This window comes from Lagenorhynchus albirostris, chromosome 13 (assembly GCF_949774975.1).
Source record: "Lagenorhynchus albirostris chromosome 13, mLagAlb1.1, whole genome shotgun sequence".
Lineage (NCBI taxonomy): Eukaryota > Metazoa > Chordata > Mammalia > Artiodactyla > Delphinidae > Lagenorhynchus > Lagenorhynchus albirostris.
Genome location: NC_083107.1, coordinates 9,927,409 through 9,950,206, shown reverse-complemented (window position 1 = coordinate 9,950,206; position 22,798 = coordinate 9,927,409). Strand labels below are relative to the sequence as shown.

The window sequence follows — 22,798 nt, the reverse complement described above, 5'->3', positions numbered from 1 at the left end:
AATTTGCAAATATTTTTCTCATTCAGTAGGTTGTCTTTTCATTTGTCAGTTGTTGTCTTTGTTGTGCAAAAGCATTTAAGTTTTATTACTAAGGTCCTATTTGTTTATTTTTGCTTTTATGTCCTTTGCTTTAGGAGACAGATCCAAAAAATATTGCGACAATTTATTTCAAAGAATATTTTGGCTATGTTTTCCTCTAGGAGTTTTATGGTTTCCTATCTTACATTTAGGTCTTTAATCCATTTTGAGTTTAGTTTTGTATATGGTGTTAGAGAATGTTCTAATTTCATTCTTTTTTTTTTTAACATCTTTATTGGGCTATAATTGCTTTACAAGGGTGTGTTAGTTTCTGCTTTATAACAAAGTGAATCAGTTATACATATACATATGTTCCCATATCTCTTCCCTCTTGCGTCTCCCTCCCTCCTAATTTCATTCTTTTATGTGTGGCTGTCTAGTTTTCCCTGCACCACTATTGAAAAGACTGTCTTTTCTCCATTGTATATTCTTTCCTCCTTTGTCATAGATTAATTGAACATAAGTGTGTGAGTTTCTTTCTGGGCTCTCTATTCTGTTCCATTGATTTATGTGTCTGTTTTTGTGCCAGTACCATACTGTTTTGATGACTGTAGCTTTGTAGTATAGTCTGAAGTCAGGGAGTATGATTGTTCCAGCTCTGTTCTTTCTCAAGATTGTTTTGGCTATTCAGGGTCTATTGTGTTTCCATACAAAATTTAAAATTATTTGTTCTAGTTCTGCAAAAAATGCCATTGGTATTTTACTAGGCGTTGCACTGAATCTTTAGATTGCCTTGGGTAGTATGGTCATTTTAACAATATTAATTCTTCCAATCCATGTTGGTGAGGATGTGGAGAAAAGGGAAAGCCCATACACAGTTGGTGGGAAGGTAAATTGGTGCAGCCACTTTGGAAAACAGTATGGAGGTTTCTCAAAATACTAAAATAGAACTACCATCTGACACTACTCCTGTGTATAACTAAACCACTCATTTGAAAAGATACATGCACCCCAATGTTCATAGCAGCATTATTTACAATTGCCAAGATATAGAAGCAACATGATTGTCCATCAACAGAGAATGGATAAAGAAGATGTGAGATACACACACACACACACACACACACACACACACACACAATGGAATACTACTCAGCCATATAAAAGAATAAAATTTTGCCATTTGCAGCAACATGGACGGACTTGGAAGACATGCTAAATGAAATAAGTCAGACAGAGAAAGACAAATACTGTTGATATCACTTATATGTGAAATTTAAAAAATACAACAAACTATTGAATATCACATAAAAGAAGCAGACTCACAGATATAGTTTTCAAGTGTGTGGATTTTATGCAGGGGGCACGGAGGCAGTGGGACAGTCTGCCTTCTAGAGTCAAGAGGCCCAGTTGCCCTCCATGTGGCCTGGGCATGTTCCTTCCCCACTCTGAGCCTGTAGGTGGGGTGACACCTACTGGAAAGGCTCTGTGGGATTAAATGAGGTCATGTGTGCAAAGAGCCTATGGCAGTGCTGGACACTTAGTAGGCCCTCAGCAATGCTGGCTCCCCTCCACCCTCCAAGGTCCAAGGCAGCTGTGACTGTCCTTAATCCATCGCCCAGCAGCTCCACCACAGAGTGATGCGGACCGGGGTGCAGCGTTCCGGGCTCCGGGCTCTGAGGGTGCAGGGAGAAGGAATGGGTGGCCGGAGCTGGTCTCAGCACCGCCTCTGCAGGGCAGGGAACTGGTCTCACGATGAGCCTGGACCCAGAGGTCACGCGTATTAACTAACCCAGCAGAAAGATGAAAGAGCTCCAACAGAACATTCGAGCGGTGGTGACCCGAGGGGTGCCACGGTGGAGAGTTTGGGGGGAATAGTGGTTGATGGTGATCATTCTTAAGAAATGGCGATCACCTGCAGAGTGCAAAGTGTGCGAAGTGTGCGAAGCGCCTGACCGCGGTAGCTTTGGCTCCGGGTGGGAGGTGGCGCCCAGACGTGGGAATCAGGAGTCAAACTCCCGCCCCAACCTCGGGGTGGTTCAGGGCTGCGCCCTTGGCGCTGGGCAGGTCCCTTGGGGTGCCCCTCAGTCTAGGGCGGGGGCTGGGCGGCGGCCGGGGCTCCTCCCTCTTCGTCAGGGGCGCCCCTGCTCTTAACCCGCGCGCGGGGGCGCCCTGGCCACTGAGCTCCGCCGGGCAAGCGAGCGCTCAGCGCAGAGCCAGAGCTGCGCGCGTCCTGTTCCGAGGCCGTCGCCAGCCCACCAGCATGGCCCCCTCAGCGGCGTCGGGTGGCAGCAGCCTGCCTAGCGGCTTCGCGGTCTTCATCACCTTGCCGGACCTGCTCTTCATCTTCGAGTTTGTGAGTGGCTGGCGCGCCCCGCGCCCGCGCCGGGGAGGGCGGGATGGGATGGGTCGTGCCGCGCGCTCTCCTGGGGGATCCGCACAGCGCGCCGACTGATCCGCAAGCAGCGAGGGTCCCTGAGCCTCGGTAGCCGGGCCCGGGGAGGAAAGACTCTCCCGCACGCCCACCCCGCAGTAATACTTTGGCCCCTTCTAGCTAACGGCCATGGGGAAACCGTCTCCAAGACTTAGGTGGAAAAAACGAACTCGCAACACGGGTCAGATACCCGAAGCCGGCCCCGGTCCACTCTTTGCGCGCCGGTTTCGATGCTGCGCTCCCGACCTGTCTCCCATGGGCCGAGCAGAGGAAGCCCTTATTGGAGAGCGACGTCCCTGTAGAGGGGCCCAGCTCTTTCCAGGGTTAGTATTTTGCTTCAAAATTTAAAAATCATCAAAAGAAACCTGAGGATTACCAAGCGAACTGTGGAGATTGGGTTGGTGTCATAGGAGGAGCCGAATCCGGATTATTTTCTCTTGAACGTCTCTGGTGAAGGTACTTGCGACAACTTTGATCTGGAACTAATAAAACACATTGTCGTTTGCTCCGCCACAGCCATGGTGCCCAGTGTGGGGTGTGCGAGGGGAGAGGGACCTGTGAGAGCCGTCCCCGGCCTTGGCTGACTTTGAGCAGTCTGTAGACCTCTGCACCGCGGCTGGTCCCTCCTTACACTGGAGCCGCACAGCCTCGCACGGCTGCAGGAAAGCACTTCCTCCTCTGGGCTCCTGTAAAGTGCTCACTGCCGGGAGGCTTCAGACCTGCCTTCAGCCTAAACTCCCCAGGGCCCCAGGGCCTCACCTAAGGGGGTGGGGGGAGCGGGTGCGGTATTTCTTCTGTGGGTGCCATTCCACGGGCTCCGAGACTCCTTTCCCTGCGTCCCCACCGCAGAAGTGGCTGCCTGGAGAGTCAGCTGGAAAAGAAAATGTCCAAGCCTGTTTAAAAACGGGACCCCAGCTTCTTATCTCCTGACGGTCAGGGAGGGTGTGAACAACAAAGGGATCAGGTTCTGTCATCCATGGAGGGTTGGGGGAAAGGGAAGCGGGGTGTTAAGTTTGCTTGATGGTACCATATCAAGGAAGTGACATCTAGGAGACAAGCTGGGCAACTCTAAGCTGAGCCACACCATTTATAGGTAGGGACACCCAGGCCCAGCGTGGAAGGGGCTTGCAGTCACTGGAACATTCCTTCCCCAAATGGCTCATCTCTGCGCTTCCAGTCGCACTTAGCCTGAAAATGAGTAATAGGTGGTTTCTTCAGAGGCTGCCGTATTGACAAAGGCAGCATTTGGTGACTGTAAGTGATGATGGCTAGAGGTGAGATGGGGCAGAGAGATTTTTAAGCAACAAAATGACTTGCTCGTATCTCTTGAGTTGCCCTAATGAGTTTTTTACTCTGCCTTTGTAGCTGTTTGGGGAGCATTATAACAAGAATCATAAGAAAGTGTGTTGAGAATTCCCTGGCAGTCCGGTGGTTAGGACTCTGTGCTTCCACTGCCAGGGGCCCGGGTTCAATCCCTGGCTGGGGAACTAAGATCCCGCAAGCCACACGGCATGGTCAAATAAATAAATATATATTTTTTTAAGTGTGTTAATCGGGCTTCATGCAAAAGACTCTAGCACACCCTCCTCCTCTTGCCCTGACCTGAACAGGTACATGAACATGTGTGGCACAATAATCAACAGGTGGAAACAGCCCAAATGTCCCATCAACGGGTGAATGGATAAGCAAACTGTAATATTCCATGCAACAGAATATTATTCAGCTGCAGAAAGGAATGAAGTACTGATACAGGTTGATAAACACTGAAACACTGCTCTAAGTAAAAGAAGCCAGGCACAAAAGTTTACGTAGCGTATGACTGCATTTATCTGAAATGTCCAGAATGGGTAAGTCTATAGAGACAGGACACAGATTGGTGGTTTGCCAGGGGCTGAGAGGAGAGGGAAACTGGGAGCAGCTTAATGGGTATGGGCTTTTCTTCCAGGGTGATGAAAAGGTTTTGGAGTTAGCGGTGATGGTTGCACGACATCGTGAGTGTATTAAATGCCATCCAACTGGTCCATTTTAAATGGTTAATTTTCTGTTGTACCAACTTCAAATCAAATTTTTTTAAGTAAGAACTATTTCAAAAATGACAGAAAAGTATATATACCTTAATAGGCATCCATGTAATTAAACTCAACTTTGTCAAATCTTAATATTTTGCCTTATTTACTCTCAGTATTAAGGAAATAGGGCTTTCAGATGACATCTAAGCCCCCTGGGTATTTTGCTATGATCTTACCTTATCTCTCCTCCCTCCAGCCTCAGGACGACCCCTGGGCTGAATGTGTGTTCAAGATTAGACCTTTACTGCACACCTGACTACCCATGACTACACACGGTGTGGTTTTATATTTTTTCTCGCTTTCTGAAAGTACTGTCACCCCGTACACATCCTTCTGCAACATGCTTTTCATGCAACCTTGTTCTGAGCTTTATACGTGTTGACACTGTTTATTCAGTCTTCTATTGATGGACACTTGGGCAATTTCCAATGTGTTGCATTTTGATAGCGCAGATGGAACTGCCAAAGAACATCCTTGTATTTGCCTCTTTACTTTTGGGAATTTCTTGCGGGAACACACAGAGATTTGACTTGCTGGGTCATAGGGAATGCACACCCTTGTTTTCCCAAATGTTAGCACACTGATGTCCAAAAGGGTTACAACGTACACAGCCAGCAGTGAAGTTTCCAGGAAGCTGATGAAGCTTAATTAAGCTCAGGACCCCGCTTGCTCAGGACCCTTCCAAGACTCTGACTCACTCTGCGTGCTTTCGTAAAGAGGGTCCCCATATTGTATAACTTCCTGACCCCACCAGCGGCTTATGAAAGTCTCCATTGTTCCTCATCCTGCCACACTTGGTAGAGTCAGACTTTGTAATTTTCTGCTAGTCCAGAGGGTGTGAAATGCTTGATTATTTTTTAACTCTGTGGTCCAGCGAGTCGTTGATTACTCCCAGGCTGTATTCTCATGCCTGACCTCCCAATAGCCTGGGAGGTGCAGATGCCAAACTTTCAGCCTCCAGGACTGAGGGTGGAGCTCTGCCCAGCTCCCAAGACATGCCCACAGAGCAGGAAGGCTGGTAGCTCGGGCTGGCGCAGGGCAGCTCAACTCTGGCCCTGCACCCCTACCTCTGAGCTCCTGACTTCTGAGAGTTGCAGGGTCTTCACGGGAAGGGGAAGGCAGGCCCAATCAGGTGGTGTGACCCTGCCCCCGTGAGCACCCCAGAGCCGCAGAGGCCATGCCACTGTTGCAGGTGGTGGGGTCACAGGTGTACCCCCATTCAGGTGCAGGTGGAACGCCCAGTGTTCCCCCTCCCACAACAACTCCGCCTAGGGCTTTGCTTCTGGTCTGTTCCCACACTGCCACCCAAGGACATTTTTCCTTTTGGAGCCAAGGCTCTGTCTCCCCATCCTCGTCTTCCCTCTAAGCCAGGGGCTTCGGGACACTTGGGACATGTTCAGAAAATGGGATGTTAACATACGATGTTTTTTGTCTCAGCTCTGGCCAGCTCTGGTCTCCCCAAGTGCCGGGAGAGACGCCTCCCTTTCGAAACTTGTGAAGGGGATACCTGAAAACAGGTTATGTAATAATCTTTAACCCAACTGCCTCTTCCCCAGCCTGCTAGAGATGGAGCCGCTGATAGAATTGCTGGACCTTGAGAGAACATTTCTTTGGAAAGAGTGTGCGCACCTCAGAGTGTGCCCTTTGGGGGGCGGGGGTGGGAGTTGGAAGCCACCCGGAATCAGCTGGCAGTGTCGATTCTTACAGTGAACTGGACATAGTAGTTACTGAAATGAGACTGCTTCTAGGACCCAAAGTGACTGGGGACTTTTTATTATTTGAGAGTGACCAGAGAAATCCTGGGACTGGGGGGGCGGGGGGGGCAGGATGACAAAGCACTTTTCTGACGGGTGGTCCACGTTCTGGCTACACTGGGAAGGCAGCATGAGGACCCCTAGGAGATGAGAGATGTGGAATCACAGAAACATAGTTTTCAAGAGGTGGGGGGAAACTGAGGCTCAGGGAGGGGAGGCAGCTCGCCTGGTACCTCCGTCTCCAGTGGTACTTCTTGCAGTGACAGCAGAGCTCTCGCAGGTTCCTGCATTCACCCAAACACCCACGATGAACTTCCGTTTACAGCTGAAGGGACCCCACTGCCCACCTGGCAGCCCTGGGCAAGGCCTGGTTCCCTCTTCTCCCCCCAAGGGAGTGAAGGGACAGCTCGGAGCCACTGGGGAGCTCACAGCTGCCTAGGCCTTATTGTCAAAAACACCCTGGAGGTCCTGAGTCACTAGGTCCTGGGCCGGCCCAAGAATCTGCATTTGATAAGCACTGCACGGCCCGCATCATCCAGCTAGGTTTGGAGTGGTCGACGGGAGGCCAGTCTACCCCTCAACGTTAAATGGGCGACACGATACTGGAGATGGCTCTCAGTGAAAGGCTTGGGCAAGAAGCCAGGTGCCCTGAGGTTCTCCTGGGCTTGGCGGAAGCACCCTCTCCGCTCCTGGGGAAACAGTCCTGCTGCCCCAGCCAGGGACCTCTCCTACAGTCACCAGAGAGTGCGGGCCGGCCCTGCTGCCAGCGCAGGACGGTGGCAGAGCCTCACTTCCCTGGCTGTGCCCACTGACTCCTGGCCCTGTGTCTCTCCTCGTGTTGCAGGCCCCTCCCTGGAGCTGTTCAGAAGGAGGTAAGGGTACTGCTGGGTTTTCTCCTTTCCTCTTCTCTAAAGGGAGGGGAAGAATTACAGGTAGAGGTCTCTCAGGGGTTTGTCCTTGGAGCTGAGAAGTGACTTTTCCAGGTTTTCAAGAATGGGAGGCCTGCTTTGATCCGAAGTCAGTGACTGAGCTGTTCTCTGGAAACCGCTAAGCGTGATGATGCAGCTCAGCTCCAGGATCCTCATGCGTATGTCGTCACAACCAAGCTGCCTTGAAAAAGATTGCTTTTACGCTTTCCATAGGTCACCCGCAACTCGACGCAGATGGGCCCCCCTCTCTGTCCGAGTGCTTTCAGAAGAGAGTAGGCGGGTTCCAGATGCCCCTGCAAGGCACAGCTCACACTCAAGTCAGGCCAGGACAAAGGATGGCTGTTGTACCCACTCCCTCCATGCTGGCTGCCAGGGCGCGTTGGGGACGTGTGCTGTGCTGCCAGCCAAGGCTGGTTCTGCAGAGCCTTAGGAATAGCTTGTGTTTTTTGTTTTTTTTTTTTTTTTTTAATTGAAGGATAGTTGATTTACGTTGGGCCAATCTCTGCTGTACAGCAAAGTGACTCAGTTATACACATACAGACATTCTTTTTTAAAATATTCTTTTCCATTATGGTTCATCCCAGGAGACTGGGTATAGTTTCCTGTGCTATATGGTAGGACCTCGTGGTCTATCCATTCTAAATGTAATGGTTTGCATCTACCAACCCCAAGTTCCCAGTCCATCCCTCTCCCTTCCTCCCCCTTGGCAACCACAGGTCTATTCTTTATGTCTATAAGTCTTTTTCTGCTTTGTAGATCGGTTCATTTGTGCCCTATTTTAGATTCCACATGTAAGTGACATCATATGGTATTTGTCTTTCTCTTTCTGACTTACTTCACTTAGTATGACAATCTCTAGTTGCATCCATGTTGCTGCAAATGGCATTATTTTGTTCTTTTTAATGGCTATGTAGTATTCTATTGTATATATGTACTACATCTTCTTTACCCAAGGAATAGCTTGGCTTTGCTCTGGACTCAGGACACTTTATCTGAGGGAAGGGCTGGGCATGGGAACTGGGCCACCTGGGGCCTGCCTCCAGGCAGGATGGGGCCAGCCAGTCTGGACCTGGATGGGGGCTGGGGACTGACTCCCCCTGGATTCCGTGCTGAGCCCTGGCTTCCACGCCTGATACAAGCCCAGTTGCGCTTCTTCTTGGCTCTCAAGTATAGGTCCCTGGACTTGGTGCTTTGGACCAGAGGCCACCAGGGTCAGGCACTGATGAGAGGCCCCAGCAGGTGCTCTCTCCGGATGCTCATGAATGTGAGGACAGCAGGTGAATGACAGCCCTGGTCCCTGAAGCACTGATGCCTTGGGGAGGTGTGGGCCAACTCCTCACGGGTTCCAGATTATTCCTCAGAGCACGCAGCAGGGCCCTGGTACTTTCTGCATTGTGAGGCTCTGACCTGTCTTCTGCATTCTGGTGGGAGGCCGTGGTTCCTGGTAGCTTCTGGATGGGTAGCTTCTAGTGGCATAACTACTTCCTAGGGTAATGTAGTGGCCTTGATTCTCTGTCCCTCCCACCATGTGAAAAATACTCTGTTCACGCTGGGGCAAAACAACCCTTGTGTTGAATCATTTTAATACACCAAGGTCCTAGGACCTGGAACATACATGTAGGAACTAAAAGAAAAGCCTTGGCACCAGCCATCACACATTGATGTGCATGTGCAGTGAGAAAAAGGGCCACACGGCCAGTCTCAGCTGACCTGAAATTCTACACTGGAGCCTTGGTTCCTATTAGAATACAGTCAGGCTGGGAGGGGAGGGGGCAGAAAGAGAGGGACAGGGGGGAAGGGGGAGAAGTACCCCCGCATGCTAATGACCAGTGCTATGGAGAGAGGGGGGGTGGGTACTCACCTGAGGGAAGAGGGACTCAGGCCTGGACGGGGGGCCACTTCCCAGTCCACGCTCACCCTGTTAATATCAACTACAGACGTGAACCCACACCCTGTCTTTTTGAATCCCAGACCTCTATCCTCCTCTTCACAAACAGACTCAAGGTCCCCTGAGTCCTGGTCTCACCCTCAGATTAAAGGGACATTATCTAAGTCTATATTGGGAGGGTCATGTAATGATGGTTCCCCAGAAGGAAGGAGCCTGCTGACAATGGGACCAGGAGGGCAGAGCACCTGGCATAGGTAAACTGAGTCACGAAGCCTCAGCGGCATTCCTGGCGTTCACCATGGGAATAGACTCAGAGGTCAGACAGGGGGAGAGGGTCCCCACAGAGAGAATCTCTGACCTGCCCCAGATACCTCCATGCGGTCCAAGGAGAGGACGCTGTGCAAATTTCTGGGCTCTTTCCCTCTCCTTGGCAGAGGTGTTCAGCTGGTCACCCTCACTGGGGCCCTGACACTCGCCAGGACCTGCCTCTGCCCTTGGTGGCCCCAGAGCTGCTTGAGTGGGACTCGGCAGCAAGACTGGAGGAGAGAGGCCAGGACGGGCGAGATGGGCTCCATTTACTAGTGTGTCTTTGAATAAAGTCTGTCTCCCTGGACATACCTGCCCCCAGTGCTGCCATTTCCTCTCAGTATCTGTTAAATGCATACGTGAATGAATGAATGAATGGGTGGCTGAGTAAGTGAGCAGGTGAAGGAAGGCTTTCCTTACTTGCTGGGAGCCTAATTCCTCCGTACAAGGGTGGTGGGGCTCATATGAGAACTAGTGTTTGCTTCCTGCTGTCTCTGCTTTTCAGAACAGGAAGAGCCCCCAGCCTCCCCCTCAGACCCCTTTTCGTGGGTCTTGGGGAAGATTTCAGTGCTCCGACCTCCCTCTCTCTATACTCTCCTGCTGCCTGGTGCTTGAGTCCTCTTGACCTGGTGCCTATCCCCTTCCCTGCAGTAGCTCGGCCTCCAGACACACACGCACAAGAAAACGCCCTCTGCTCTACCTCACGGAACGACTGCTTGTTTTAGTCAACCAAGGCTCAGAGCTGGGACTGCTGCTTCTCCTGGAACACCGTTACTCTACTGGCCAAGTCACCTGCATAGGCCCTCCCAGCATTGCAGTGACCCCTGACTGCCAAAAGAGTTCAGTGGATAGAGACACTTCCAGAAACACAAACTGGAGTTGCTCTTCCTGGTGGCCTTGGGAGAGCACCTAAGGGCTCGGAGCTCTCGGCAGCCGGGACAAGTCTCATTGGTGTGTCCATCTCTCTTCTCCCTCCTGGGGAGGTGGTTTTTGCCCACCTGACCGAAGTAGCAGGACTGCTCAGGGCTGGGTGCGCCACCTGTGTTCTGTGGCCAGTTTCCTTCTCAAGAGTTCAGGGCACAAGCTCCTGTTCACATACATGTGCCCTTCAAGACCACACCGTGCCCTCGGAGCTTGGGAATTCTGACACTGGGCCCCGAGGGACTTACTACCGGGTGTGTGTGTGAACAGCCCCGCGTGGACGTCCTCCTTGGGTCACGTCTTGCCTTGTTATGGGAAGACTGCCTGCTTGTGGTGACCCTGACAGAGTAAAATGAGCCCCAGAAAAATATTCAGAGAATTTGAGCGATTCTTCTGCCTTGAACTCAATGATCCAAGTCCTGCCGCAAAAACACTGGACAATTGTGGACCCAGAGCTCTCAGCCCCGCACAAGCAATGCAGACACTCTACCAATCTCAAGAATGTGCCGGAGGAGTCCTTTTCCCACTTCTGTAACCGGAGCTCATTGTTGGAAGGAAGGCTTTCGCATATTTTTATGTCCTTTGTGTTCCCTTCGGCAGAGGCAGACACATTTTCCTCAGCTTTTGATTTCTGAGAGATTTTAGGTTTTTCTCTTTTTGATGCTTCTGAAGTTATTTTAAAATTCTGGGTCCCCACAAGGTCTGGGGGGGGATAATTGTGCAAGTTGAGATCTTGACCTACTGGGGTTTTCACGTGGTTACAGGAGCGGCTTCGCCCCATCGTACGACAGTTATGACAGCAAGTACTTAGAGCACTCGCCGTGTGCCAGGCACCTGTAGATATAAACTCATTTCACCCCGGTCCCATTGGGTGGGCACTACTGCTATCACTATTTTTCAGATAGGGACCAGAGAGGAAGTAACCTGCCCAGAGACAACCAGTGACCCAGCAAAATGTGGCAGAGCTGATTCAGATTCAGTAATTCTGAAGCCTACACCCTTAACCACCCTGGCCTGCCTCCTCTGGATTAATTCAGAAAAGAAAAGAAAGAACCTACTCTTGAGTTCACGTGAGACCTTCCCCAAGACCATCTCCTGAGGAAATTGTTTTCACAAAAATCATGTGATCGGGTAGACCGCAGATTAAAACTTTTTTAAGTCTTTGGAAATTTTTTGTCTGGATTTGTACGATATCCTCGGTTCTTACAGAACTTCACCTCTGCTCAGCCTCCACAGGCACACTGAATGAAAGATGGGCGGCTTCCAGGCCTGAAACACCAGGGTGGGTAGAGGCCTCAGATCCCCAGCTCCACCCCATTCATGGATACTGAGGCTGTGTCCCCGTGTCTAGAGGACACCCAAGGACGAGCGACTCTCACGTTCAGAGCAAGACAGGGATGGAGGCTGAAGGAGAGGAAAGGAAACTTTGTATCAGAGCCAGTGAGGAACTGGAGAGGCCTCTTGGCCGGCATTGCTGACGTTGGAGACAGGAACCATTTCTCCTTGTTTGACAGGAGTTACCAAAACTCCATCCATGGACCGCTTGTGTTTTGGAAACATACTCCAAAGCCTTTGGCAAAGAGCCTGGGATGTTTGCTTCTTGTCCTATCACTCTGCTTCTCTCCTTGGCATGAGACCTGGGCACTGGGGTTTTCGAGGTGACCCAGGCGATTCCAGTGCAGAGTGAGGGCTGAGGACCACTGAGCCCTAGTCCAGGCCCCACCCCCGTTTTCTAGCGTGGGGATCTGGGACCCAGAGAGCGAGCTCAAGTCTGGTGACTCTCGGGCCACTCAGCTAAGAGATGTTATGCAAGACGGTGACCTGGGCGCAGGTGAGGGTGGTGGGAATCTGGCCTGTTGACGGAGATGAACGGAAACTGGGGCCATGCCTCCACCTGTGTAACTGATGTGTCAAAACGATGGCCTCTCAGCGTGCTTCCTGAGAGCTGGGAGCCCCTCCGGGTTCTCTTTAGGAAGGGAAGTGCTTGAACCCTCACCTACCCCTTTGCTCTTGACAAATATTTGGCCAGTAGGGCTCTGAGGCCAGGGTGCAGTGGACGCTCCCTGCCTGGGATGCCTTATCTCCTAGGTGTGGGTGCTGTACTTGCTCTGTTTGCTCTCTGCAAACTTTGTAGGTGGAGTGAGGCAGGCACTGGCTTTGCCCCGTGATTCATGCTGAATCTCGGCTTTCCACTGAGCAGGGCCTGGCACGCCTTTGAGGTGGCCCAACGATCAGTCCTGTGTGAAGGTCACCCTTCCTCAAGCTGCACTCCCTGCCCCTCCTTGTTCCCCAACCTCGTGCCAACTCACGGCCTTCCCAAGCCCTCACTGCTGCTGCAGCATCCTTTGGGCTTGGCATGTACCCTTTCCTCCCCTGAAAAGCCTCGTCCTGACCTTCTGGCCTAAGTCCACCTCTCCCTTCAAGACTCAGTTAGGGCCGTGTCCCAGTCGGGACTGCCTTGCCCAATCGTCCTGCGCTGTCACTGGCTGACTCTACAACTGTCTGCACTGGGCTGCCGGCATCCTGGGTGAGCAGACTTCCCTCTGCTATTGGGTGGTGAGGGGGCACAGGGCCAGAAGCTTCACACTCATGCCCGCAGTTTCAGGCGGTTCGCACCAGCCGGCAACGTGCGGAGTGAGCTGCCAGGTGCCATTTACAGTGGAGGAAGCCAGGGCCCGACAGGTGGAACCACAGGCTACAGCATCCTCCAGCCAGGGCCTGACAGGTGGAACCACAGGCTACAGCATCCTCCAGCCAGGGCCTGACAGGTGGAACCACAGGCTACAGCATCCTCCAGCCAGGGCCTGACAGGTGGAACCACAGGCTACAGCATCCTCCAGCGGGTGCGGTGGAACCACAGGCTACAGCATCCTCCAGCCAGGGCCTGACAGGTGGAACCACAGGCTACAGCATCCTCCAGCGGGTGCGGTGGAACCACAGGCTACAGCATCCTCCAGCGGGTGCGGTGGAACCACAGGCTACAGCATCCTCCAGCGGGTGCGGTGGAACCACAGGCTACAGCATCCTCCAGCGGGTGCGGTGGAACCACAGGCTACAGCATCCTCCAGCGGGTGCGGTGGAACCACAGGCTACAGCATCCTCCAGCGGGTGCGGTGGAACCACAGGCTACAGCATCCTCCAGCGGGTGCGGTGGAACCACAGGCTACAGCATCCTCCAGCCAGGGCCTGACAGGTGGAACCACAGGCTACAGCATCCTCCAGCGGGTGCGGTGGAACCACAGGCTACAGCATCCTCCAGCGGGTGCGGTGGAGCCACAGGCTACAGCATCCTCCAGCGGGTGCGGTGGAACCACAGGCTACAGCATCCTCCAGCGGGTGCGGTGGAACCACAGGCTACAGCATCCTCCAGCCAGGGCCTGACAGGTGGAACCACAGGCTACAGCATCCTCCAGCCAGGGCCTGACAGGTGGAACCACAGGCTACAGCATCCTCCAGCCAGGGCCTGACAGGTGGAACCACAGGCTACAGCATCCTCCAGCGGGTGCGGTGGAACCACAGGCTACAGCATCCTCCAGCCAGGGCCTGACAGGTGGAACCACAGGCTACAGCATCCTCCAGCCAGGGCCTGACAGGTGGAACCACAGGCTACAGCATCCTCCAGCCAGGGCCTGACAGGTGGAACCACAGGCTACAGCATCCTCCAGCGGGTGCGGTGGAACCACAGGCTACAGCATCCTCCAGCGGGTGCGGTGGAGAGGCCCTCTCACGCCGCGTGCCAGCAACCCTGCTCCCAAGATGGGCAAGCCCGTCCCACCCTCTTCTCCATGCCACACTCTCGTGCCTTCTAAAGCCAAGTCTGTCTCAGCCATCGGCACGATCACATCCTTTTGTTAAGCGTCCCTTATGAAAAAGTCCCGGCAATCTGTTTGATCCTAAAGGCAACTATGGATGAGTCTACACACACATCTTACTCTACAGCAGTCTGAGGATTTTTATTTAATCGATTTTGCTCCACTTATTTTAAGTTGGAAAGTGTGTCCCACTGCCTCTCAGTCATCAGTAGAGGAATTTTCTGATCAGAGATGCCCACATATGATTCATCAGACCCAACTTGGTTTTGATAACTCCAGATTCTTCACTGCACTGATTTTCCTACCCAAATGTGATGGTTTCCTGAAGCTTCTCAGCTAAGAGGCTCAGAGAACACCTGGGGAAGTGCTATCTCTTACCCAGCAAGTGGGCAGCAGGTGCAGGGAGACAAGGTCAGGGTACCACATGCATTTACACCCCAGGGAATGCAGGGCTAGGAGGGCAGCCCGTCCTCAGCCCCCAGACCCTCAGGAGGATGGAGCTAAGCTCTGCAGTACCTTGGACCCTGTGACTATCTCCACCCGTGTCCCAGCCCAGTCCTTCTCTGGGTGGGGTCGGTGGAGGAGGCTGAGGTGACTTCACTGGGATGGAGAGGGACAAGGAGAATGGAAGACAAGTACAGGAAATCCCAGCTTGGGTTGTACCTTGTCCACAGGGGGAGCCGGACTATACCATTGAGATTATGAACCCCAAGTCTGTCCTTATGCTTCTCTTGAAAACATGGGGCTCCCTGACCCTGAGGACACCAAGTGGGATGTCTTCTGGATAATGACAGGGGGAGGAACGCTTCTCCCACCTCTGAGGAGACCAGGCTGACCTGGGCCCTCCCCACTCCAACCCCATCTCCAAAAGTCAGAGAACTTCTGGGACTTGGGGATTTAAAGGTCAAGTTTTTTTCTTAAATGCTAATGATATAGTACAGCTAATTTGTTTTGCCAAGTAAAGACCAAAAGAATCAGCTGGCCACTACCATTTTATAAAAGAAAGAATATTTGGGGGAGTTTCCTGGTGGTGCAGTGGTTAGGACTCAGTGCTCTCACTGCCATGGCCCCGGGCTCAAGCCTTGGGCCACAAGCCGTGCAGCATGGCCAAAACGAAACAAAAAGGATATTTGTCTACAAAAAATACTAGGAAGGATATAATCTCAGAGTTTGCCCTTCTACTAAAAAACCCTGGATGGCCTAAGTCCTTTCTAGGGATAACAATTTTTTTTGGGGGGGGGATAACAAATGTTTAATTCAAAGGTGCCTCTGTTTCCCCATCTCACAAATGGGTCAGTACCACACTCCCAGGGATGTTGTGAGGATTGACTGAGTTACCATTTATAGAGTGCCCCCGGTTCCCCAGCGTGACCTCTGGGTCTGGTCCTGCCAGGGTGTGGGCTCTCCCAGTCTGACCCTCACCCCTTCTCTCCCTCCCTCTGCAGGTCTTTGGGGGGCTGGTGTGGATCCTGATTGCCTCGTCCCATGTGCCCATCCCACTGATCCAGGGCTGGGTCATGTTCACGTCTGTGTCTTGCTTCATAGCCACCACTCTACTGCTCTTCCTGTACCTAATTGGTGCCCACGGCAGCAGAACTTCCTGGATCACCCTGGTGAGTCCCGGTCCTGCGATGTTTGAGGTGGGGGTGGGGTGGGGTGCGGCATCGGAGCGTCGCCCCTGGTAGGTTGGCTTTGCCGGTGCTGGGTGAGGTGCCCCGTACACGTCTCCCACCCATGCGCCAAGGCTGAGCCGGGCAGGCCCTCAGATCCGAGCTGCCCATAGCAGCCCAGGGCTCCCCGCCGCAGGAGGTCGGGCAGAGGTGAAAGGCAGAAGCGGACTGTCACTGTCACCGCCTGATCCTCTGTGGGCCTGCTCTGCTTTCTCCCGGGTGAACGCCCTTTTCATGCAAACCGGCAGCCCAACAATCCTCCCTGTACCTCCTGCACCTGCCAGGGGCCAGCTGGCATCTCCCACCACCCAGAAGGGCTGGCTTCCATTTCGGGGGAGGGGACAGGGTGCTGGGGGCTGGTCCTGGCTGCCCAGCGTGAGGCCATGCTCACTGCCCGGCTCTCAGTCACCACCTTCTAGAGCAGGGTCACCAGAGAGGGACTTGGCCCAGGAAGAGGGAAGGCCTATGATCGCTCTTGCACATGAATTCTGCTTTGAGGCCCATGAAGGGGGTAAACTTACACGTGGGCCACCTGCCCTTACCTCCCCTGGAAGGGGGTGGGGCTGTTAGCCAGGCCTCTTAGTCTCAAAGGGCCTCCAACCTAGACCTTAGAAACCACCTCCAAATCGTAACTACTCAAAAACCTGTTCTAGCGCTTTTCTGCTTTTAAAACATACCTGGAGCCCCAATCCCTGGCTCCCCCCAAGAAAAAGCTAACAACACCACAACAGTGAAAATGGCCTGAGCCTCTCACTCTGTATTGGCCACCAAGGCCACACCCGAACTGGGGACTGTGACTGCAGCTGACACTTCTCAGGTCCAGAACCAATTTCTACCAATCCCAAAGGGCCACTCCCCACCCCTTACTAGATCCCACCTCAAGGGAAAGCAGTATCCTTCCTCCATCAAAGTCCTTACTCTGGCCCCAAACCAGTGAGATAACTCAGCTCGGCTGCTCTGGTTAATCAATGTCTCTGAGGAGGGGGGCTGGGTTGGGGGGTGTCAAAGGGAGTAGCAGATGATGACGGGGGACCTGGTCCTGGGGTGGGTCCCCCGTCATCTGAGGGGTGGACAGGCCCTGCTGGGACCACAGCTGCCCCACATCTCCATATCTGGGTGCCCCACCTGTCTAGTGGCCTTTTCTCACCCTGCAGGATGCAGCCTACCACTGTATCGCCTCCCTGTTTTACTTTGGTGCCTCTGTCCTGGAAGCTTTGGCCGCCATCGAGCTGCAAGTGGGCTTCACCTACAAACATTACCATGAAAACATCGCTGCTGTGGTGAGTCCCCAGTCAATTTGCCCTGTTCACAGCTCCCACTGAAAAGGTTCTGAGTGGAAGGCTGCCCGGGCCCTCCCGCATTTTTTTAGTTCACTAAATTTTGAATAAAATAAACCTTCTCCTCATTTCTGAAGAAACAAAGCCTCAGAAAAGGGAAATGATGTGCCCCAGACTCCCTCAGCCATCAGTCAGTGCTGCACTGCCCAGGCCTGCACTGCCCAAGGGTCCAAGCCTGGTTGGGCTTTGAGGCAGATGCGGGAGGAGACACGACCGTGGGGCCTGGCACTGTCTTGGGCCCTTGTGAACAATCTTGCTTACCCCTCACGACACCGCTAGGAGGGAGGTGCCGTTATACCCATTTCACAGATGGAGAACTAGGGCCTTAAGAGCATGCACAACCTGCCCCAGGGTCACCCAAGGTCAAATGTGATGAAACACCACGAGATGTCCGCCCCAGGTGCCAAATCTGTGCCACCCCCGCCTCTCTTTGGGAAGGGTAGAGCAGAGGCTGAGAGAAAATCCACAGGGTGGGTGCAGTTGGGCTTTGGGAAGGGGGTTAGTGAGGGTGTCCTTCCTGTCCCCAGAGGGAGGGGTCTGGGGGAAAGCTCCTCAAAGCCTGTCTGCTGGTCCCCAGGGGCCCACCCCCTTCCCTGGGGAAGCCACACACTCCCCTCAGCTCCCAGCCGCTCTCCAGTTCCATAAGCATGGCCACCTCCTGGTTCCTGGCATCCCCTCAAATGTCCCACCGTGTGGGACCCTCCCCCATGTGGGCTCATCTCCCAAGGTGGCTGGTTCCTAACCAGGAGCACAGCCAGGCAGCACCTTGGGTGTTCTTCCCTCTCTTGGGAGACTGGTCATCTGCCTCCTCCGTCACCTTCAAATGACTATTTCATCGCCCCCTCACAAGAGAACCCACACACACCTCCCCCATCCCAAGCCCAGAAGCCTTGTCTCTGAACAGACATCAGCCAGGCATTTGACAATCGTTTCTGTAAAATTACTGCAGAAGAGAGCAGTGAAATGTAGATGGAATGTGGGTAGTGGGCCAGCCCTTGACTGAGCAACGCAGGTGCGGGGAGTGAATGACCTGCCCACTGGGCAGATATCTAGTTGGGAACCACTGGTCTCTACCAGGCTCTACCCTATTCTGACTTCTCCCTTTTACTTTCCATCAAAATGCAGCATAAACAGGCATCCAGGGAGGTGACCTGGAAGCACGGGTACAACCTGATGAATTCCCATAATGCACCCATGACTCATAGTTCACAAGCCCTCCGTGTAACAAAGCATCCAGGTTAGGAAACAACATGATAAGCAGCCCCTTCTTGTCCTGCTGCGGTCACCGGGCCCTGAACTGAGGATAAGCGCTGGCCTGGTTTCCAGCTCAGGTTCCACTTCCCCTGCTTTGCATTCTCATGAGCGTGACGCGCCTTCTCCCGTGTCTGGCTTCTCTCTCTTCGCCTCCCGTTCGTGAGGCTCCTCCACACTGCTGGGTGGGGATGCAGAGGTTCGTTCTCTGTGCTGTTTAGTGCTCCACTGAGGACTGTACCAACATCTATTTATCCCTGCCACGACGGATCACATCCCCACGTCTCTGGGAGCTGAGCTGGAGAACCATGAGGAGGCCCAGGCAAAGTCAGCAGGGCTGGAACCAGGAATCCACATGTTGCCAGCGGACGGAAACGCTGGGCTGGAGCCCCCCGGGGGAAATATGGGCCCGGTTCAATGGAAACTCACGCCTTTCTGTTCAAAACATCAGTTTGTGTCCGTGCACATGGGAGACGGGATCATGACGACACGCTCAGGATTTAACCCCAGACCCTGCCCCACACCCACATGCCCCTCCCATGGTCTCAGGGTGGGGCGGGGCTGCGGCAGTCCGGGGATGTGACCTCCCGCACACCCCTGGCCTTTGGGAGCATCTGGCCTCCTCTCACCCCTCTGGGACTCCTCACCTGCCTCAAAAGCTGAGCTTGTCCCTCTCTCCTCGGCTGGCAGCAGAGAATCTGCACCAGAGGGATCCCTGGGATTGGTGAGAGTTGCCTGAGAGTAGCTGGAAATTTCTGGAGAAATCTAGAGGTTTCTGGATCTTAACTGTGGTGGGCAATAATGGCAGCTGTTCAGGGAGAGGGGTTTTTAAGGGCCTAAGTTCATGTCCATTCATGGCCCTGGCTCTCCATGTTCCGTGTGCCATTTCTTGACCCCCCTTTAAAGTAAGTGTTTCCTGTTCCCGTGGGGACTTCTGAGGTGCTCCTGCCAAGGGTCTCCGTTGGGCTCGGAGTCCCCGACACAATACACTGCTCCCTCCTGATGCACAGGGGGGTCTTCGAGGGGCTTCTCACTCGTGTGTGACTGCTCCCTTCAGACAGGGTATTTGATTCCCAGATACATTTTCTTACCTTGGTTATTAAATAACTCAGGTTACTTACCGCCTCCGGCAGTGAGGGTGAGGGTTCGCCCAGGTGTGGAGGCAGCGGAAGAGCAGGCACAGTTACGGCTGGTTTTAGGGGAATTTTCAACAGTCACGGGAGTGTAGCCGCCCTGATGTTATGCCTGGGTTAGAAACTCCTGACCCTACACCCAAGGTCACAAGCCAGGTGCAGATATTTGCTTGGGAGCAGGCAGCCCTCAGGGCCGGCCACCCAGAGCAGGGTGATAGGACAGATGGTGCCCAGGCGCACAGCAGCAGGTCAGAGCCTCGACAGGGCACAAAGTGACCTTTTGCCGCATTCCCCAGCCTCTGCTCCCAGTAGTAGCTTTCTCAGTAAGCTCCCTCCTTTTGCCAAAAGCTCAAAATCCCTCCTCTCCATCCCAGTCCCTCACTTCCTGTGGCCTGGCTCCCTGGCCCATGCTTGTGCAATTCAGAATCGTAGAATAAAATTCTGGTCGGGGTCTGAACACGTCCAGGCGGCAAACCCATGTGTTCAGACTCTCTTAGCCGAGGCCGCTGGGATCACAGCTGGTGGACTCTGGTCTTATCGGTGTGCAGGCAGGAAGTTTTCCATGAAGAGCCCTTCAATCATCACTTGAAGGGTCTCTGAGGACCCTCGTTTCCAGTTGGATGGTACCAATATGATGATGTGTGACGGCAAATTGTTGACCTTGCACACCAAGTTCAGTATATCATTAGGTCACCTGGAGTCTGTGCTGAGAGCGTTCTGGGTCGCACCTAGGCTCTGCAGGAAAGCATACCTGCGTGTGTGATGGGAAGCAGTGGCAGTCCACAGACGTAAGGACTGTCGATCGCAAGCCATGCACGTGGCGACCCCAGTGTGCACAGCCCATGCCTTTCCCTCTCCCCATGCACAGCCATTAATTGTCACTTATCTTGCTTTCAGGTGTTTTCATTCGTAGTCACTCTGCTGTACGTGGTCCATGCAGTGTTTTCTCTAATCAGATGGAAGTCTTCCTAAAGCAGCAGAAGAACTTTAGCTGAAAACCAAGAGGGTTATTAACGGACCGGCCCGCCTTCCAGCATAACACTTTAGAATGCAGAAATGTTCTTGATAGTGGGTAAAGAAAGAGGTTTACTCTCCCATATACCTTCATGTCAGAGTACTGAGCTGTCTTTCCAAGATCGTTTCCTATTTGAAAGGGGGCAGTGGGAGTGGGAAGTGAGGAATGTGATCTGAGAGACCACAAAACTGGACTGCTGACTCCTGGACCGGATCGTGAGAACCGTCTACTGGAATTTTCCTCCGGCTCTTTTGAGTGTCCATCTTGCAGCAAGTTTCTCTGTCTTCAAGAATATTCTACCTGTCATGGGGAATAAAATTCACCCAACAAATGTTTGCAGATGTCCACAGTGGGATGTGATAAACCTTTGAAATACTTTATAAAGTACCTTTATGTTCAATACTTTCATGGGGGTGTTTTTCAGTTTTTGGTTTTTTTTTAATTCTCCAGTATAGAGAACACAATCATGTCAGCTTTCTGAGGAATCCTTGGTTTAGACCAAATCTCTAGAGGCAGCATCAAAGGGCAGTTCAGGTGACCGTGTGCCCAGCCACTGCATCTCAGAGAGACCACCGTGGGTATCCCCTCCTCCCCAGGAACCAGGGAGGTCAGAGGGCTTCACCATCTCTGGAAACTAACCAAGTACCAGCCTGGGTGGCCCCTTCTTTTTCCTACAAAACAGAGGGGTGGGTCCGTGCTAAATTAGAAAATCCTAAGCCAAAAGAAAACAGGGGCAGAAGTTTCTTCTCACTCTCTATGAAGCTGATCAGAAATGTTCTGGGCAGTATCTTCCATGTTCTATTCCCATTAGGAACGTGGATAAGAAACTGTTTTTAGAATTTCCTTGGACCACACTGTTGTAGAGAAAGGGGACCGGGCCACAGTGTGAAAGGAAGTAGTTTGACAAGTGGCAGTGTTACCTTTCAGGTATGAGATGTCTGGGTCGGGAGGAGAAAGGATGATTAGGAAGGAGGGCACTCAGTAAGGAATCCTGAAAACTCCGCTCCCGTTACGAAATGCTCCTTCATTAAAGGAAGGTAATGATGTTCTAGAGCTGGGACGCCAGAACAGGTGTCTCAAAAGCTGGTCACGTTCCAGCGTGGAGGTGCAGATGCAGAGGCTGCACGACTGCTGGCTGGCGGGCATGCAGAGCAAAGACTGAAGCCTCAAGCAGAGGTCTGACTAGTTGACGTGTTACTCCCCTTCCAACATGGGGACCCTGTGACTAAACTGGATCTCAGGGGTATCTTCAGGAGCTGTTATCCCAGGGTAATTGTACCAGAAAAGGCCACTTTCACTGAGTCCACTTAAATTTAAGGTAAAATTTTACATTATTAGGTGCAAAAGGTGATTGGGGCTATATCCTGAAAAATACAAGTTAAGAAATGATAGGAAGTTTGTCATGTGTTTAACAAAATTTGCTACCAGGTGTTGACTGAGGGAAGTCTACAATTTTTTCATCACGCACCAAGATGCTAACAGAAGCTCACATTCGACCCCATCAAAAAAAAAAGAAACCAGAGGCTTAGTCAAATTTCCCAAGGGTTTCTCAATGTTTTTTCAATTATCCTCTTTAAAGGAAATTTGATGTGCTCTTTCTCTATTTTCCCTTTTTCAGTTGGGAACTGTCTAATTCTAAACCCTCATTAATCCCAAGCTTTGCAGAAGATTCTCTGACATGACCTTCTCATTCCTTCTATCCTGAGTCATTTTTATAATTTGCAGTTTCACTGGGCATTCGATTTGCCTCCTCTGGCTTTGGGTGTAATAAGGGTGGGCAGCCTCAAAAAATGCCCTCTCCTGGTCCTGTTTTCCTTCACCCAGACCACCTCGCCTCTCCCCACCCCCAGCAGACCCTGGTCCAGTCTCCCGGCCGGTGCACCTCACTGCTCAGCTCCATCTGCATCCAGCTACTTAGGAAGTGTTTGCAGGTACAACTTCTGGCCAGTGGGCAGGGCTCCTTGCTAAGGGCAGTGCTCCCAGGAACCCACGTGGCCTGGGGAAGGGGGCATTTAAGAAGCCTGCTGGGCAACAGCAGAAAGGTCCTCCGATCACAGAGACTGGGCGTCAACTGAGCACCTACTGTGTGCTGGGACCACTGGTCCCTCCAGGTGTGGGATGGTGTCTGCCCCCCAAAGCTTCTCGTGGCTGCCATGCCTCAGCTCTGCCTCTGGGTCTTGGGCAAAAGGGAACCTCCTATGGGGCACATCTGGCTGCCACCCCAAGGGCAGGTGGGACATGCCTTAGAGGTTGCCTGCTTG

The 22,798-nt window shown here is 52.6% G+C and overlaps 1 protein-coding gene across 1 annotated transcript; it reads left to right on the top strand.

The window, feature by feature from the left end:
• Positions 1-2,215: 2,215 nt before the first annotated feature.
• MAL (mal, T cell differentiation protein) lies at positions 2,216-20,633 on the top strand. Its single transcript, XM_060168875.1, has 4 exons — positions 2,216-2,374; positions 15,577-15,744; positions 16,956-17,081; positions 20,420-20,633. The coding sequence occupies exons 1-4, from the start codon at positions 2,282-2,284 to the stop codon at positions 20,492-20,494; spliced, it is 462 nt and encodes a 153-aa protein (XP_060024858.1). The 5' UTR covers positions 2,216-2,281; the 3' UTR covers positions 20,495-20,633.
• Positions 20,634-22,798: the final 2,165 nt, after the last annotated feature.